We start from the raw sequence: 17,476 nt of genomic DNA, 5'->3' as shown, positions 1-17,476 counted from the left end.
ACAGCACTGTGCAGCATGTTCCTGCTCAAATCGGCGGACCATACTCGGGGGGATTTACTTTTCACAAGTAAGATTTAACATTACCGTACTATTGGTTGTATTTTGTATTTTCGAACAATGTGGCCTGTATCATAGCTACATGTATGACCTTTGCAGCAAAAAAAACCGCGTGAAAATCTGTTCGGTATTCAGTGAGATATGATTAATTAAGTGTGCTGACAGCTCATTGCACCGGCCAAACAGATTACACTGAGTGGAGTGGATGACCGGTCCAAGATGGCGGCTCCAAATCTCGTCAGCGCTAGTAGGGAGCAGCGGTCGATACGGCGTCTATGTATATTATGTCTATGGTTTTAACTACTGCCCCTAGGCAGTCGCACTTGTGTCGTTCCTTGGTAGTTCCTGTTGGTGTCCGGAGCGCCTAACCAAAAATCACAACCGCCTAACCAAAATTTGCGAAGTGGATGTTTATTTCGTGACTCAATGATTAATCTATCCTGTAGCTTAATTTTGATGAAGACACTGCTCCCCTACTTGGCTCATTCTTGCTATTTATGTTAATTAAAGTATTGCCTTGCTTTTAGTATTATAATCTTCACAGTCCCTAACAACAGCAGTGTTAAGTGGTGTAGTGGCTAAAGCAGCTGACTTGTTATCCCAACGTTGTAGGTTCGATTTTCTTATGATGTGAGATTGTCCTCTTGCTTCTCGCTACCTGCAGGTGAACTAGTGTGACACGTAGACAGACATCCCAAACTGCAAAAAGTCCTTTCAGGGAGGTATCACAACCCCCCCCCCCCCCCCCCCAAAAAAAAAAAGTAAATTAATTAATTAATTAATTAATTAAAAAATAACAATACTAAAAAAAAAAACTTTAACCTACTTAGATACTGAAATACAGATTAATATGTTTGTTCAATAATGTATAGTCAGTACACCAAATTGGGAAGGCCTATAGATAGTCATTGTGAAAATAAAATATGTAGATCTTGCAGTTTGGTCTTGTAACCTTGGCAACTAGCCATCTAGTATAGGCCTGAATAATATTCACATGAATTGACACTAGTTAAACTCACCTCAACATGTTTTTGCAATCATTTAACCCACCATGGGCAATGCTAACACTGTTACAAACAGTGCATCGTGCAAGACTAGGCCTATCATTATTTTTTACTCTTATAAACAAGCACTTTGAAATGGGTCTTACATGTTCCTTTTTTGGGGGTGACTCTGCACTGACTCTGCCGTGACTCTCCTGTTCCTAGATACACTGAACTGATTTAGTTCGGGAGAAAAGAGATTAAAAGCCCGCTGATTGGTTGATTTAGCGAAACAGGCCAATCAGGATGCTCTATGTCTTGGATGCGCTCAGACACACACGCGCCACCCCTCTCTCTCTCCCCTGTCGTGTGCGCGCTACACTCAGAAGCACACGCGATTTTAGGTCTCCCTCTCGCTTGCGCGCTCTTGATCGCTCGCACTAGATTCCGGGAGATTTGATCTAATTTGCGGGCGTCAGGGAGACGCTATCAATATGCGGGAGACTCCCGGAACTCCCGGGAGACTTGGGATGTCTGCGTATTCAATTGTTTTTGACTGATGTATACCTACCTATTGTACTCTCGATGTAGAGTAACTATATACATTAATATGTATGGTCAAAAACTATTGTTGTGTCTCGTAGGCCTACTCAGAGATAAAAAGAAGAGCTAGGATGCGAACTCCGCGCTGCCGTTAAGCCACGAGACAGTTGATAACCTATGGGATACCCAGATATTTGTCCAGGCTATATATTTTTTTCAACACAGATATTTAACACAAATAATGACTCATATTGGTCTGCTTAAGTTAACTGTTTTATATGCTTGCAATAGGTTTAGGTTTTGGCTGATGGCAATGACAATACCAGCATTAGTCACTCGGTTTAGATTAGAAACATGTCGACATAGGCCGTGACAGAACATTTCTAGGGGGTGGGGTATTACACGTTTCCACTGTTTCCACCAATGATATGTATCGCTGCATCATCAACAACGTTGTTGGAACTATGGTGTTCGAACGTCGGAGGTAGCGACTTGCGACACAGGTACGATGCTTTCTGGAAACAGGTGCAGTGTCGTTGTTTGGTCGCAAGTTGCGTCGTACCATGGTGGTTAAGCAACGTCGTTGCTAACCTTTCTAGAAACGACCCCCAGATTGTGAATGATTTTTTACAGGGGTTGATTTTGTCATATTCAAGTTTCTTGGTGTTTTATGCCCCCAACGTTGTCTTCAAGGCAGCGCTGGCTGGAAGGCGCTAGGGTTAGGCATGGGTTAAGGTTAGGGTGGCAGCGCTGCCTGGAAGACGACGTTGGGGGCTTAAAACACCATCGAGCCATATTTAAGGACAGCAAAAGTTGCCGAAACACCCAATTCTGTGAATTGTTTTTTTAGCTGTTTGACAAAGCCATCTGTTAAATAAAAATAGTTTTTAGGGACATCTGTGATCCAAGAGTGGTGATTCCATAGCATCCCTACTGTAATGTCACACTTATTCGGAACGTCACCAAAACACATCACAAACTTGAAAAAAAGCTATTTGGCTTTTAATCATGCATGTAAATTAACCTCATATCTAAGTATGCCAAAAGACAAATACAACCTCTCAAAGTCCTTGACACGTATGGGCCCTATTTTCGTGACGCAAAACCTGGTGGAAAGCGGATTATTATCCCAACGCAAAGTGTATTCCTATCTTGCACGTCTCTTTTTTATTGAGCAACGCGCCAAGGGGTGTGGCAATTAACGACCTAAGGAGGGTCTAGCGCGTTATCTAAAAATCGCTATCGTACACTTCCTAAAATGCATTACTGTACATATTGTTAAGTTTTGCTGTGGTACCATTCTCTCCATATTTGTGAGCTCAGAGCTGTGTGCATATTTTGCATAGCAAAAGCTACTATCACCAGATCAGTTCTGGTAATTTTGATGGAGGATGAATGAACTCCTACTGCTCATTAAACTGCATGTTCTCAGTTGTTATACTAAAATAACAAATTTAATCATAGACACCCATAAAGATTCCCACTCAGTAGTGCTCAGTGATTCTAGTTACAGATTTGAATGATTTTCCAGTGCATGATATTTTGTTATGTTATTGTTTTTTTGTGGATTCAATCTCAGAGCTTAATACATTCATCTGTTCATCTTCAGACTCATCAGGATCTAAAGACTCATCAGGGTTGTCAGACTCTTCAGGGTCATCTCCATTATTGTCATTGCTTCCCGCTGTTCTGCTTCCCGCATAGCCATTGTTGGGAGTTTTTTTATGGTTTGCACCTACAGCCAGGAGTCCGCCCACAATAGCCCCTATAGTACCACCTTGGGGCAGCCGTGGCCTACTGGTTAGCACTTCGGACCTGTAACCGGAGGGTTGCCGGTTCGAACCCCGACCAGTAGGCACGGCTGAAGTGCCCTTGAGCAAGGCACCTAACCCCTCACTGCTCCCCGAGCGCCGCTGTTGATACAGGCAGCTCACTGCGCCGGGATTAGTGTTTGCTTCACCACACTGTGTGCTGTGTGTGTTTCACTAATTCACGGATTGGGATAAATGCAGAGACCAAATTTCCCTCACGGGATCAAAAGAGTATACCTGCAGTTCCCACGGTGCACCTGCTGCAGACAACCCAACTGCTCCTGTGCCAGGCAGGAACCCAAACACGCATTAACACACATAAAAGAAAAACAAACAAAAAACAAAATGTAAGGAAATTGCTTTCTTAACATCACGGTTAGATATGAATACGTTTTACTCAGTGGGCCCTATCATGATCTAAAGCGCAGCGCAAAGCATATAATCATCATGACGCAAAGCTTATTCCTATCGTACACTCAAGTTTTTCGCCATGCGCTCTTTTATTGAGCAATGCGCTAAGGGGTGTGGCAATGAACGACCTAAGGGGGGGGCTAGCGCATTATCTAAAAATCGCTATCATACACTACCTAAAACGCATTACGCCACTGACCAAGAGAAACCTAGTCAGAAATCTATGGCGAGTTGTTTATATGTTTTAAGAGCTTTTTCAACAGTGATATGGGCGGGTGCATAGCTACACCCTGCTTCTCTCATCCACAGAAACGCACACCAGCGCACATCCATGCAACACATTACAAATTACACAAGATTACAGTGTATTACAGCATTGTCACGAGATATAATCAGCAACTCCTCTGCAGGATAAATGTCCTTAGGTTTTTTATTACACTATCATACAGTTCAATTTCTAACACCACAAGTTTTCAAATGCACTCTTTCAGAGGCATCATTTGACACTACTTTGAGTAACTTCAACACCCGTAATAGTAACTTCTGCAACACTGAAATAATAAAATGAAAACTCTGATTCAGTGTCCTTTCAGCACCTGATAAGGTAAAATGTACCACTTTAAAGATAAATATTATCTCCAAAATATAAAGAAATACAGATTTTGAGAGTACAACTACTCTTATGCAGAAATTATGCAACACTGTTAGGTTTGTACGCTCACCAAAATAACATTTAACACCTATGACTACAAAACAAAATTAATTCATTTAGAAATTATTTTACACCAATACATTTAGACAACAACTCAAGGTTCAACATATTTTATTTCAAACCTGCAAGACAGTGTCAAAAAGCATTATAATGTTTGGATAAAATCCACAATCTAGTTTGAAACAATACAGCTGACATTCATAAAAAGCAATATACTAAAGGCATTACATTTGTTCCTCATTATTTAAAAAAAAAAAAATCCATACATGAATTGTAACAATCATGTCTAAACATCAGGAAGTTCTGGCAAAATATAAAAACATGTAGCCTACGTACTGGACTGGCGTATTTATGTGATTGTCTACAGTGCACTGGGGTAGTGTATCCACATCTCAGCACCTTCCGTGGCCAACAGGCAACATGTGAATACATTGTGCCAATCATGTGATGTGTTGTGAATACACGGTACCAATCATGGGTTGTGATCTCGCCGCTGGAGCGAGGTCGGTGTTGTGAAGCCTTGCACACACGCAGTTCTGCCCGAAATAGATGCCCGATAAGGGCCCAAAATGCGTTGCATATGGCCGCAGATCATAAAGTGGTGTTCGGAAATCAAGAGTCCAACATGGGTGTCTTGGTGAGGTTCTTGGATCCTTTGATGATTTCTGGCTTCAGAAAAATTCCCCACTTCCATAAATTGAGAGGAAATATCTTCTCCAAACAGTAGCTGGAAGTCCTGCATACCACCAATTTGTGATTAAAGTCAAAATATGCTAGACCAGTGGCACATCCGGGAACTTTAAAGGGACACCAGGCAACGTTTTCGTGTTATTTAATCATCTTCGTAAGTCAGTATATGGTTAAGTGACTCATTAGGCTACAGGGTGAATGAAGGCTCTCTCGCCCGCCCCTACTGCCTGTAGGAAGAATATCCCACTTGCAAGTTCAGTGTATCTACCCGCCGACCTTCAGTCTCACAAAGTCTCAGACATCGCGAGAAGCAGGATCAGTTTACATCCTGCATCCCCAGCACAGAGGCAGGCTAACGAAACGCTAGCAATTGTTGCAAACGTGTGTAAAATGGCAGAGCCGGAGAAAAAGCATGCGAAAACCCTTGACGGAAGATGCAAAAAAAAGGAAAAGAGCTTCAGACCGAGCGATGGCTCGCACGCGTACAGACGGTAGGGGGAGCTTCGTAGAGAAAAAGCATCAGGCTTGCCTGGTATCCTTTTAAATTTGCTGCACCACGTCCCCGCCCCCTTTTCGGGGAAAGCAGACCGCTTGGATTGAATGGAAACCTGTGGAACTGCATCCCCGAAATAGAGGCATGGTGCAGAGAAGTAAGAAGTTGTGAGAATGAAAAAAAAAGCAGTAATTTTTATAGGTTTCTCACCTGCAGACTGGAGCACAGCCACTAAGCTCCCGGCTGCGACTCCACCTCCATTTAAGAAAGCGGCCGCTGACATCATGCTGGTGGCGACAGAGCCTGCCGAGATGCCAGCCGCCGTGAAACCAATGGCTGTCAGAGCTACAGGTGTCGCGGCAATAGTAACAGCTCCAACTACAAACCACAGACAAAACTCACATTTAAATCAGACATTAGGCCTACTGTATTTAAGTGTTCATCAAGCCAATCCAACTTGTGGGAGGTGCTTCAGGAAGCGTGGGGTGACATTTCTTCAGATTACCTCAACAAATTGACAGCTTGAATGCCAAAGGTCTGCAAGGCTGTAATTGCTGCAAATTCTTTGACGAAAGCAAAACAAAATTATTATTTCAAATAAAAATCATTATTAGGGGTCCGAGCAGCGTAGCTGCAGGACCCCTATTGTTTCTGTACCGTTCATTTTTGGCCAAAATTCTGTAAAAGTCATACTGCTGCCTAAACCGTAACTCCAAAACTCTTCAAATTTTCAGGTATGGTTACCAGTACCCCCCTCTGCCCATAACCCAAAATTTGGGGTACTGCACCCAAAGGTGGCGCTGTTGGAAAAAAAAGTTAATTATGCTAATTTCTCCTTACCAGATTGACCTAGACTCAAAATTCTTTCATAATATTAATCTCTAAACTCAGATGCATCTTTTTGGCCCTGGTCTTATGGTCTAAAAATGTTTATTTTTGACACAATTTCATGGAAAAGCCAAACATTATAAAAAGTTTCACACTCTTCAAAAATAATCAAATCTTCACCAAAATTCTCACAGACAATGTTTAGACCAAGCCTCACAAAAGTTATGGATCAGAATTTTGATATTTTGTTCCATTTCAGAGATATAGGCTAATAAAGTTAGACCACTTAGGCCATTTTTCCTAGATCACCTATATTCCTATAAACCGTAAGTCCTAGAAACTAAACATTTTCAAGTATTGTTACCAGTACCCCCCACTACCCATAACCCAAAATTTGGGGTACTGCACCCAAAGGTGGCGCTCTTGTCAAAAATGCTTATTTCTCCTTACCAGATTGACCTAGACTCAAAATTCTTTCATCATATTAATCTCTACATTTAGATGCATCTTTTTCACCCTGGTCTTATGCTCTAAAAATGTTTACTTTTGCCACAATTTCAGAGAAAAGCCAAACATCATAAAAAGTTTCACATACTTCAAAAATTATCAAATCTTCACCAAAATTCTCACAGACAATGTTTAGACAAAGCCTCACAAAAGTTATCAAAAGAATTTGGATATGTTTTTCCATTTCAGAGATAAAGACCAATAAAGTTCGACCACTCAGCCCATTTCTCCTATATCACCTATATTCCTATATGAGTAATTTTTTTTCCTTGGTGAACAACCATACAACCATCATTATGTGGATACCATTAACAGTGCACATTTTCAGATCTGTACTCTTTTTTATAAAGCCCTTAATTCTATTGTCAAATGTATGCTAGGAATTTTCTTGATGTTGTGTGTTTGCCAACACACCTTTTCACCATGTGAATGTGACTGCCAAATATGTAGGATTGTCAGTGGCTCAGTGGGATAATGCCTAGTGCTGATGTTTGTTAGGTTGAGAGTTCGAATCCCTGGTAGTGCTTTAGGCTCTAGCTCGAATACTATTGGTTATTGAAGATTCACATCATTGAACAGCACCTGAATGACATCAGGCAATCAACATACACAGTCATTAGTTGCCAAGAATCAGAATGCCGAGACACTCTGACATTTAGGGGAACTTCTTTGTTCACTATTTTTCCTTCATCATTAAGTCTATCATATTTATATTTCATCCATTAATGTTCTTCTCTACAAATGTCTAATTGCCCCAGAATTTCAAAAAGATTTCAGGTGTACTGTTTTAGGAAAGCCCTTCATTTTATTGTCAAATGTATGCTTGGAGTTTTTCTTGTGTTTACCAACACACATTTTCACATGTGAATGTGACTGCCCAATGTGTATGATTGTTAGTGGCTCAGTGGGATAATGCCTTGTACTGGTGTTTCTTAGGTTGAGTGTTCGAATCCCCATTAGAACTTCAGGATCAAGCTGCACATGCTATTGGTTATTGAAGATTGAACAGCACCTGAATGACATCAGGCAATCAACATACACAGTCATTAGTTGCCAAGAATCAGAACACAAGACACTCTGACATTTAGGGGAACTTCTTTGTTCATTATTTTTCCTTCATCATTAAGTCTATCATATTTATATTTCATCCATTAGTGTTCTTCTCTACAAATGTCTAATTGCCCCAGAATTTCAAAAAGATTTCAGGTGTACTCTTTCAGGAAAGCCCTTCATTTTATTGTCAAATGTATGCTTGGAGTTTTTCTTGTGTGTTTACCAACACACATTTTCACATGTGAATGTGACTGCCCAATGTGTATGATTGTTAGTGGCTCAGTGGGATAATGCCTTGTACTGGTGTTTCTTAGGTTGAGTGTTCGAATTCCCATTAGAACTTCAGGATCAAGCTGCACATGCTATTGGTTACTGAAGATTCACACCATTGAATAGCACCTGAATGACATCAGGCAATCAACATACACAGTCATTAGTTGCCAAGAATCAGAACGCCGAGACACTCTGACATTTAGGGGAACTTCTTTGTTCATTATTTTTCCTTCATCATTAAGTCTATCATATTTATATTTCATCCATTAGTGTTCTTCTCTACAAATGTCTAATTGCCCCAGAATTTCAAAAAGATTTCAGGTGTACTGTTTTAGGAAAGCCCTTCATTGTATTGTCAAATGTATGCTTGGAGTTTTTCTTGTGTGTTTACCAACACACGTTTTCACCATTTGAATGTGACTGCCCAATGTGTATGATTGTTAGTGGCTCAGTGGGATAATGCCTTGTACTGGTGTTTCTTAGGTTGAGTGTTTGAATCCCCATTAGAACTTCAGGATCAAGCTGCACATGCTATTGGTTATTGAAGATTCACACCATTGAACAGCACCTGAATGACATCAGCCAATCAACATTCACACTCATCAGTTGTCAAGAATCACAATGCCGAGACACTCTATGACATTCAGGGGAACTTCTTTGTTTACTATTTTTCCTTCATCATAAAGTCTATCATATTTATATTTCATCCATTAGTATTCTTCTCTACAAATGTCTTATTGCCCCAGAATTTCAAAAAGTTTTCAGGTGTACTCTTTTAGGAAAGCCCTTCATTTTATTGTCAAATGTATGCTTAGAGTTTTTCTTGTTGTGTGTTTACCAATACACATTTTCACCATGTGAATGTGACTGGCCAACATGTAGGATTGACAGTGGCTCAGTGAGATAATGCCTTGTACTGGTGATCCTTAGGTTGAGAGTTCAAATCCCACTTGAAGCATTAGTGTTAGAATACTGTTGGGTTGTGGATGTTAGCATACTACAATAGAATGCTGTTGGGTTGTGGAGGTTAACACACTATTACATTACAGCTACTTGTCAATATGGACTTGTAGTGTAACTGTATAATTATAGGCTGTTTTTCTTATTGACTCCGACACAGCTGTAGCCTATAATTATTTGTTATTCTTATAATATTTGTCATTTCTTATACATATTTAGTCGGCAAGTGTGTTGTTCCACTTGACAGAACAACTCTGTATCGGTTAAGGATGTCACGCATGAAACAATGCTGCAGAAACACGAAAATACGACTTTGAGTTTAGTAGGCTATAATTTTCAGTTCCTGTTTATCTATTGCACGATGGGTAATAATTTAAAGGAATCGTGTTGCAGTCTTGTAAATAGTGACCCTGCAAGATCCCTAGTCATTGCAAAATCATAGTCTGTAACTTAAAACTCTACTACTTGTCTTTAGATGTGAGAGGGTCTGAGACTGTAATCTTTCAAAAATCTTTTCCAAATCTTTGCAAATCTTTCCAAAGTCTGTCAGTGTAAGGAGGGCTTGTGGTGAAAGTGCTGTGGAGAAATTGCAGGATCTAACCTAACCACACCCAGTTTACCTGCTGGGAAACCCTGTAGCTCCGGAGCAGGGGCTCAGACCAGGATAAATTGTTTGCTCGCCCTCAGTTCACTCTTTTGTTCATCTCAACCCAGCACTCCAGTGTGTCCTGCTTTGTGTGCGTCTTTGAGTTAACGCAAGTCATCACTTTAATGACCCTCACTATGACTTTTGTGATGTTTATCAGTTTGTAGAGTAGCTCTGCCATCATGTGTAAAGTTAAGGTCTTTGTTTGTTGGTTAGGTGATGTTGGTTGACTTGGGATGTCAAGTATTGTTTAGTTGTACCTTATATAGCCATATGATTTTAGTTTATTGTTCAAATGTCAATTGGTTTGTTTGTGAGTTGGGATCTGTACTGATTTACCCCATTTCACTGATTACTCCATTTTCTATTTGTTTCCTCTTTGATGCAGCACACATACAAGTAAAGAACAAAAGAACAGATGAATTGAAACTCAAAGTTCACTTGTGTTGCACCGAAACCTGCCATCTCCGTGTCATCACTTCATACCATTTAGCCTTCTGACCGAGGCTCTGCCTGCTCGCCACACACTCACTCTACCTCGACCCACATCGCCCCCTACAGTTCCTTCAGCTGGGTTGTGGAGGTTAGCATACTAGAATAGAATACTGTTAAGAATACTGTTGGGTTGTGGAGGTTAGCACACTATAACGTTACAGCTACTTGTCAGGACTTGTCGTGCATGGCAAGTATAACTGCATAATTATAGGCTGTTCATCTTATTGACTCCAACACAGAACCCACCCCCACCCCCCTTCACCTACCACCACAAATACAATTCCATTCTGTGGGAAACACTGCCTTCCATTAACAGATAGCATAGTCCTGTAGAATAGAGTATTGTTAGAATACTATTGAGTTGTGGAGATTAGCGCACTAGAATACTACTGTTAGAATACTGTTGGGTTGTGGAGGTTAGCACACTAGAATAGGGTATTGTTAGAATACTATTAGGTTGTGGAGGTTAGCACACTATAACGTTACAGCACAGGGTAATCCTAATTTTATGCATCAAATTTATTCCAATCCAACTCAAAAGTTTTGAACAACACAAAGTGAAGGTTTTATCCAGATCAAAATCAAGAATAGATTATGTGATCTAATCCAATTTCAGGATCCTTGTTTCCCTTTGAACAAGCCATTTTCAAGATTTGATCCAATCCGATAGCCGAAATCCGGTAACTGAAATCCGATAACCGAAATCCAATCGCGTTTCTTTTGAACAATTGGGCCCAAACAATCAAAGCATATGTAAAACTAAAAAGCTATGCTACCTCATGTTCGTTTTGCTCGGACCCCGTAAATCACCGCTTGCGGTTATATTTTCTAAATAATGTTCTATTCATTTTGCAACTCATTTGATGAATAAAAGTGTGCTTTCATGGAAAACATGAAATTGTCTGGGTGAACCCAAACTTTTGAACGATAGCGTATATGTAAAAGAGGAAGTTTAATAGGGCAGGCCAGGCAGACAAGGGTGGGTGAATATGGCTCTGGAAAGAAGCTGTCCCTGAGTCTGTTTGTCCACGCCGTAATGCATCTGAAGCTTCTTCTAGAGGGCAACAGGTCAAACAGGTGGAAACCGGGGTGAGAATGATCCTTTGCAATATTTTTAGCTCTGTTGCATGGAAGGGAGTGGGTAGCCAACGATCCTTTGTGCGGAGTTAATTATCTCTGGAGATTCTTCTTTTCTGCATTGGTGCAGCTGGAATACCACACTGTGATGCAGTAGGTGAGCAGACTTTTCACAGCCTCATCCTCATCAGCGGGACTGAGGTGGAGCGTGTCACCAGCTTCAAGTTTCTGGGTGTCCACATCTCTGAGGACCTCCCTTGGACCCGGCGGTCATATAGGTTTAGTCAGATTTTTTTTTTCCTTTTTCGCATGGCAAATTTTCCGTCAAGGATTCCCGGAACACTGAAAGACCGGGGTACACAAAACTTGGTGGGCATGTAACCCCACATGGATAGCATGGACCCATCATTTTTCATTTTGATCTGTAGCCCCCCCGCTGGACTGGACCCCCGAAAGGAGGGTAGGGCAGACACAGTTTTCTGTGAATATCCCGAGAACCTTAGGGTTTAGGAGGACCACCTTTTTTATGTTGATCTTAAGGGGCCATGTCAACCCATTCCATAACCACTCATTTAATGTATAGCGCCACCTAGTTAAAAATGAAAAAGCAAAAAATTAGGTGTTTTAATCACAATATCTCTGGCTGACATGGTCAAAACTGCACGAAATTGAATGTGTAGGATCATTATGACACCCTCCGAATGCATGCCAAGTTTCGTGGACTTTCGTTCATGGGGGGCCATACAATAAATTAATTTATGTGTACATTTAGTGACCGTACACCAACAGAGTTTTCTGTGAATATATTGAGAACCGTAGGGCCTAGGATGACCATTTCTTTGCGTATGTTTGCCCCCAGGGGTCATGTTAACCCATTCCATATGCACACATGTGCATAAACAGATACACATGCACACACATACACAGTAATCATACTTATGACACATACTCACACAGTAGACATATGTACGCATGCATGCACACACAAACAGGCACATACACAGGCACACACACAAGCACAAGCACACACACACCCAGACACACATAAACATAAACATGTACATGCACACATGCACACAATTCAAGAATTTCTCAGAATTATGAACAGGCAAGATGGGGGTGGGGTTGTATAAAATGTATTTTACATGGGAAATCTATGAACTAATCATGTTTTGGTACTTGTTGTCTAGCAGATACCATGAGAATTGAGTGTGCATAATGCAAATCAGTGAGACTAGAATCATATATGCCTTTCAGCGTGACTTATTTTTGTGGAAAAAATGTGCTGGACTGGGCGGCGGTCATATTTTGGACCGCTCTGCGGTACATCTAGTTATTAAGAAATTATTCAACAGGCTTTTTAGATCTTTGAACTCCCATGCTGCACTGAATACAACAGGAAAGCCCTGCAGCGCATAGTGAACACAGCTGGAAGGATTATTGGTGCTTCACTCCCCTCCCTGAAAGACATTTACACCACCCACCTCACCCGCAAGGCGACCACAATTGTGAGTGATGCAAGTCACCCCACTCACAATTTGTTTGATCTACTGCCCTCTGGGAAGAGGTACAGAAGCCTGCGCTCCCGCACCACCAGACTCACCAACAGCTTCATACACCAGGCTGTTAGGATGCTGAACTCTCTCCCCCTCTCCCCCCTCCACCCTCAGCTACATAACATCCTGGACTTTGGACCCACAATGGCTGCCTTGCACTACTCCACTTGGCACACTTTGCAACTTGTTGTTGTTGTCCTGTTGTCCTGAAAACACAACACTTCTGCTGCTCTTACATAACTTGCACCACTATGCCACTTGCTTACTTAGGTCAAACAGAACTACCTCAGCCATATTGGCCTGACTTTGCACTATTATATTGACTGTCTATGCACAATTGCACAATTTCAACCCAATTTTGCTGCTCTTATTTCTTCATTGTATGTGCCTTCTTATTTACTTTTTATTGTTTACTTGAATGTTATGTTTGTCTGTGGACTTAATTAGTAAAATATGTCTTGTCTTCACCGTGGGATAGTGAGAAACGTAATTTCGATCTCTTTGTATGTCTTGGCATGTGAAGAAATTGACAATAAAGCAGACTTTGACTTTGACTTTGATAAAGGCAGTAAGTTGAAACATTTGCTCCCAAGGCTATTGTTTAAAGAAAGATGATTAGAATTGATCATCTTAGAATGATTTTTTTTTATATGTGGACCTACTCTCTCTTCCAGTAGCAGTAGGAGCAAAAACTGTAATATATCAATACATTGGTGGTGTACGCCACTTGCCTATACTGTCTTGTGCCACTGGTCCACTGACTCAATGAACATTGATTGTAACTGGTTGACATGTTAGATTGATTGTTTGAATGTCTGCACCTGCTGTCTAACACACACATATCGCCTGACTCACCACATGACTCACTGACTCACTTCACCACACCTCATCACTCTTTGTTAACTTCCTGAAGAAGGCTAGATGCCAAAATGCGTCTAAGTACAAAATACGTCTAAGTGTTTTAGCATGTACATTTGCCCATTAAAATAAAGGCATGATAACCACCTCTTGGTGTTGTGAAAATTAACAGTGTGCTTAATTAAGTCTTACCAGGCGTTTTTGAAGACAAATTGTGTGAGAAATCCAGTGTTCATTCCTTCCCAGTTTCTTTCAAGCTCCAACAGCACTCTCTACCCACTGCTATTTGACTTGCTCTTATCTTTGACTTACTTGTTTTATTTATTTATTTCAGGGACCATGTACAAAATACAGTAATCACATAAAGGGAGGAGATGCTTAGTTCCAGATTTAGCTAAAAGCTGATTTCTGTCTGCAGTCCCTGGGCACCCTGGGTTGTAAGAAAAATTAATAGATGAATGATAGGTGCTCTTTGACTTGTACCCCTTGAACTCCCAGACCTGTAAGAACAATTAAGAGATTCATTATAGCTGCTATTTGACTTGCTCTTATCTTTTAGGATGCTCTTGGTTACCACCACCCAATCGATAGGCTGATCAGCAATGTATACAGTAGTACCTCTTGTCTGGTTACTGGTAAGCTGAAACATTTGCTTCCAAGTTTTTTTGTTTTAAAATATTTCTTTAATGACCACTAGATGGAAGCATTTACCCCTGTGTGTTATGATGTAGTTCTATAAAGGCAGAGAAAGAAAACCACTTGAAGTGACATAATTCTGTTAGCATTTTGTTACGGAAAATCTGATAAACATTTCCCTTGTGTGTGTGTGTTAAATTAATAGTATTTAATGGAGAAAAGCCACTTAAAATGGACATAAAACGTATTCATTAAAGACTATTATAGGAAGTATTTGGATGGTTTGCAGCAGCAAGCAGAACCATGAAAATAATGACATCTGAGACTATTTTAAACTTGTGACCCTTGCATGACTCATTTTTGTCCTGTAACACATGCACTTTACTACATTGTATGGCCTGCTGCCTAGTTGGCTGCGACTTGCAAGTTGTTTGCATGTAAAGTTGGTCTCCCCAACCAGTTTCCCATATGTGAAATTCTATGCTGGGTTGGTAATGCGACTATTCCCTTGCCCAAAACTGACCTCAACTGCGGCTCAGTCATCAATTCTCCACAACCTCTGTCTTCGGTGTGGACTCTCTGAACCTTTGTGTCTCCATGGAAACATAACAGTAGACCCACACTGCTGTGCGTGAATGGGGCTTACAGGTCTTTACTGACTGGTCAGAGGATGGCCATAAAAAAGGCTAATTAAAGGGTTAGCTTTGGATTAACTAGTATGTATGTCTACTGTATATTGTCTGTGGAAGAGAAACGCTATTTCAGAGCACAAGATTCAATTCCTTGCAAGACATGGTCAGCTATTTAACAAATGCTATGTCATATTTTTCTCTCTCAAGGCATCATGAAGTATTTTCTGTAAAGACTATTTCTTCAACACTTAAACAAATTAGGACTGTGTATGAAGCCAGACATAGCTATTACATTTAAAAGGTCTAGGTGGAATTGATGGTGGGAGTATTAAAAAATTAATTCAATAAAAATGAGTGAGATGTTCACATTTTTTCACACAATTTAGTTTGAAAGTGATGTTACAGCTGCTGAAGTCCAATTGCAATAAACCATCGAGTGGAAAGAATGTGGAAAACATGAAGGAATGTATAATATGTGACAGATATTAAATATATCATATAATTTAATTTAACAGACTGCTGATGAAATCTATTGGTGGAACTCCTGGAAACACATTAGAGGGCCAATGATCTCATGGGACTGACTTCATCAAAACCAAGCAGCTTTTATGAGCAATACTTTCTGTCACTGAGACTCGTGAGCACAAAGTAATTACTTACAGGGGTACTCACTCACACAAACAGGACTTCTTAATGCAAGTCTTGTTAATGGATGTCACATGTCCCTGTGGTAAATAGTGACTTTAATTACCACGCTGTTTTAAGTGATCAATATAATTCTTTTCAACCAGGTACATTGTGACAGCAGAATAACTTTATTTTTGCACTTATAAACCTTACTTTGACACTTTATTTTTACATTAATCACCACAGAAAAAAAAGTTTGGAAATATGTGCACATTCTTTGAAGAGGAGATGGATGAGGTAGAGGGTCTGCCTGAATCACTTCCAACATACCGAAGCCTCAAACTGTTCCATGAATTAACCAACTAGTAGGGCAAGGCATGCAAAACCTTATATGTTTTGCAAACAAACTTATCTTGAATCAAGTCAAGTAGCTACCTGTCCGCTTACTCCAGAGGGACAATAACATGGTATCCATAAATGCAGCTAAAAGCATGTGGCATTCCAACAGTAATGAAGCCTCTCAGTCTGTATGTGTACAGGAGAGGGAGTGTTTCACTAGAGGGAAGAGTGTGTGTGTGTGTGTTAGAGTGAAAACTTCCTCACTTCCCTTCAGGCTAAGATACAATCCCTCTGCCAGCCCTCGGCCCTCTCAGCAAGCCCTGTCAGTCCTCTGGGAGGGGCCCATGGTAGACACACAAATGCACGCACACACACACACACACACACTCATGTACATATGCACTCCTGCAAATGCACTCAAAACACACACATGAGCACACATGCATGCATACACATTCTCATACACACTCATGTGAAAATATAAGCAAACATACACACACCCCTGCACACACATTGACAGATGCACATGACTGTGCATGCGTGCACACACACATGAACGCACACACACACACAATCCTGCACACATTCACACACGCATATGGCTTTGCACACACACACACACACACACACACACACGTGCACACAGAAGCCATTTGGAGCCTATAGCCCCTGCATTTCAGCACAAGCTCATCACCTCATCCCATTTGTCCACATATGGAAAAGTGCTGATCGCGCTCTTCAATCCCAAAAGGATTCCTGACCTACTTTTGCACGTTTGTCTTTTGTTCCCCTTGAGTGGAACCTGTGGACCCTTGAAAAGAGCAAGCATGACAACCAATGAGCTACCTACCAGTAGAGTTCTGCACACCCTCCCTAATACTACATACTGTAAGCCCCTAAAGAGCAGGAGAGGAGAAGAAAGCATCTGACTCCAGTTTACAGCTGACACAGTGATTGAAGGGGAGACACACTAACGACCCCATCATCAGTGAAGCGTAGGAGACATGACACCCCCCCCCCTCCTCTGACTTACATCTGTATATGGGGGCATGTGCTGAGCGAGACCATTTGCCTCCATGACAGCCCAAAGGGACAGCCAAATGAAGGGAGAGATTGTGCTAATCCATACGGAAAAGAGAGAGACACAGATTAATCCTTGGATTAGGTTACATCAGCATCGGGGAACGGAGCGCAATCGTCTTCAGGGTGAGTCATTGGTCAGAGGATATTTTATGTCCACTTTTGGGGAAAAACTTCACTCAGTCACTTGTGCTAAACACACCACAGGA

At 41.0% G+C, this 17,476-nt stretch overlaps 1 protein-coding gene across 1 annotated transcript; it reads right to left on the bottom strand.

The window, feature by feature from the left end:
* Positions 1-3,011: 3,011 nt before the first annotated feature.
* Positions 3,012-16,314, bottom strand: LOC121683462 (interferon alpha-inducible protein 27-like protein 2A). Its single transcript, XM_042063096.1, has 4 exons — positions 16,284-16,314; positions 5,911-6,078; positions 3,632-3,675; positions 3,012-3,023 (listed from the first exon to the last, which is right to left on the bottom strand). Exons 1-4 carry the CDS (start codon positions 16,312-16,314, stop codon positions 3,012-3,014), a joined length of 255 nt encoding a protein of 84 aa, XP_041919030.1.
* Positions 16,315-17,476: the final 1,162 nt, after the last annotated feature.

This window comes from Alosa sapidissima, chromosome 15, assembly GCF_018492685.1.
Source record: "Alosa sapidissima isolate fAloSap1 chromosome 15, fAloSap1.pri, whole genome shotgun sequence".
In the NCBI taxonomy this organism is placed as follows: domain Eukaryota; kingdom Metazoa; phylum Chordata; class Actinopteri; order Clupeiformes; family Clupeidae; genus Alosa; species Alosa sapidissima.
The sequence above is the reverse complement of the archived record's forward strand: the minus strand, read 5'-3'. Positions and strand labels throughout refer to the sequence as shown.

Coding starts and splice junctions, on each gene's coding strand:
- LOC121683462 (XM_042063096.1), bottom strand. CDS start 16,314: ATGTTATTGTCCCTCTGGAGTAAGCGGACAG. Junction 6,079..16,283: donor CCTCTGGAGTAAGCGGACAG/GTAGCTACTTGA, acceptor TGTGGTTTGTAG/TTGGAGCTGTTACTATTGCC. Junction 3,676..5,910: donor GGCTGTGCTCCAGTCTGCAG/GTGAGAAACCTA, acceptor TGCCTGGCACAG/GAGCAGTTGGGTTGTCTGCA.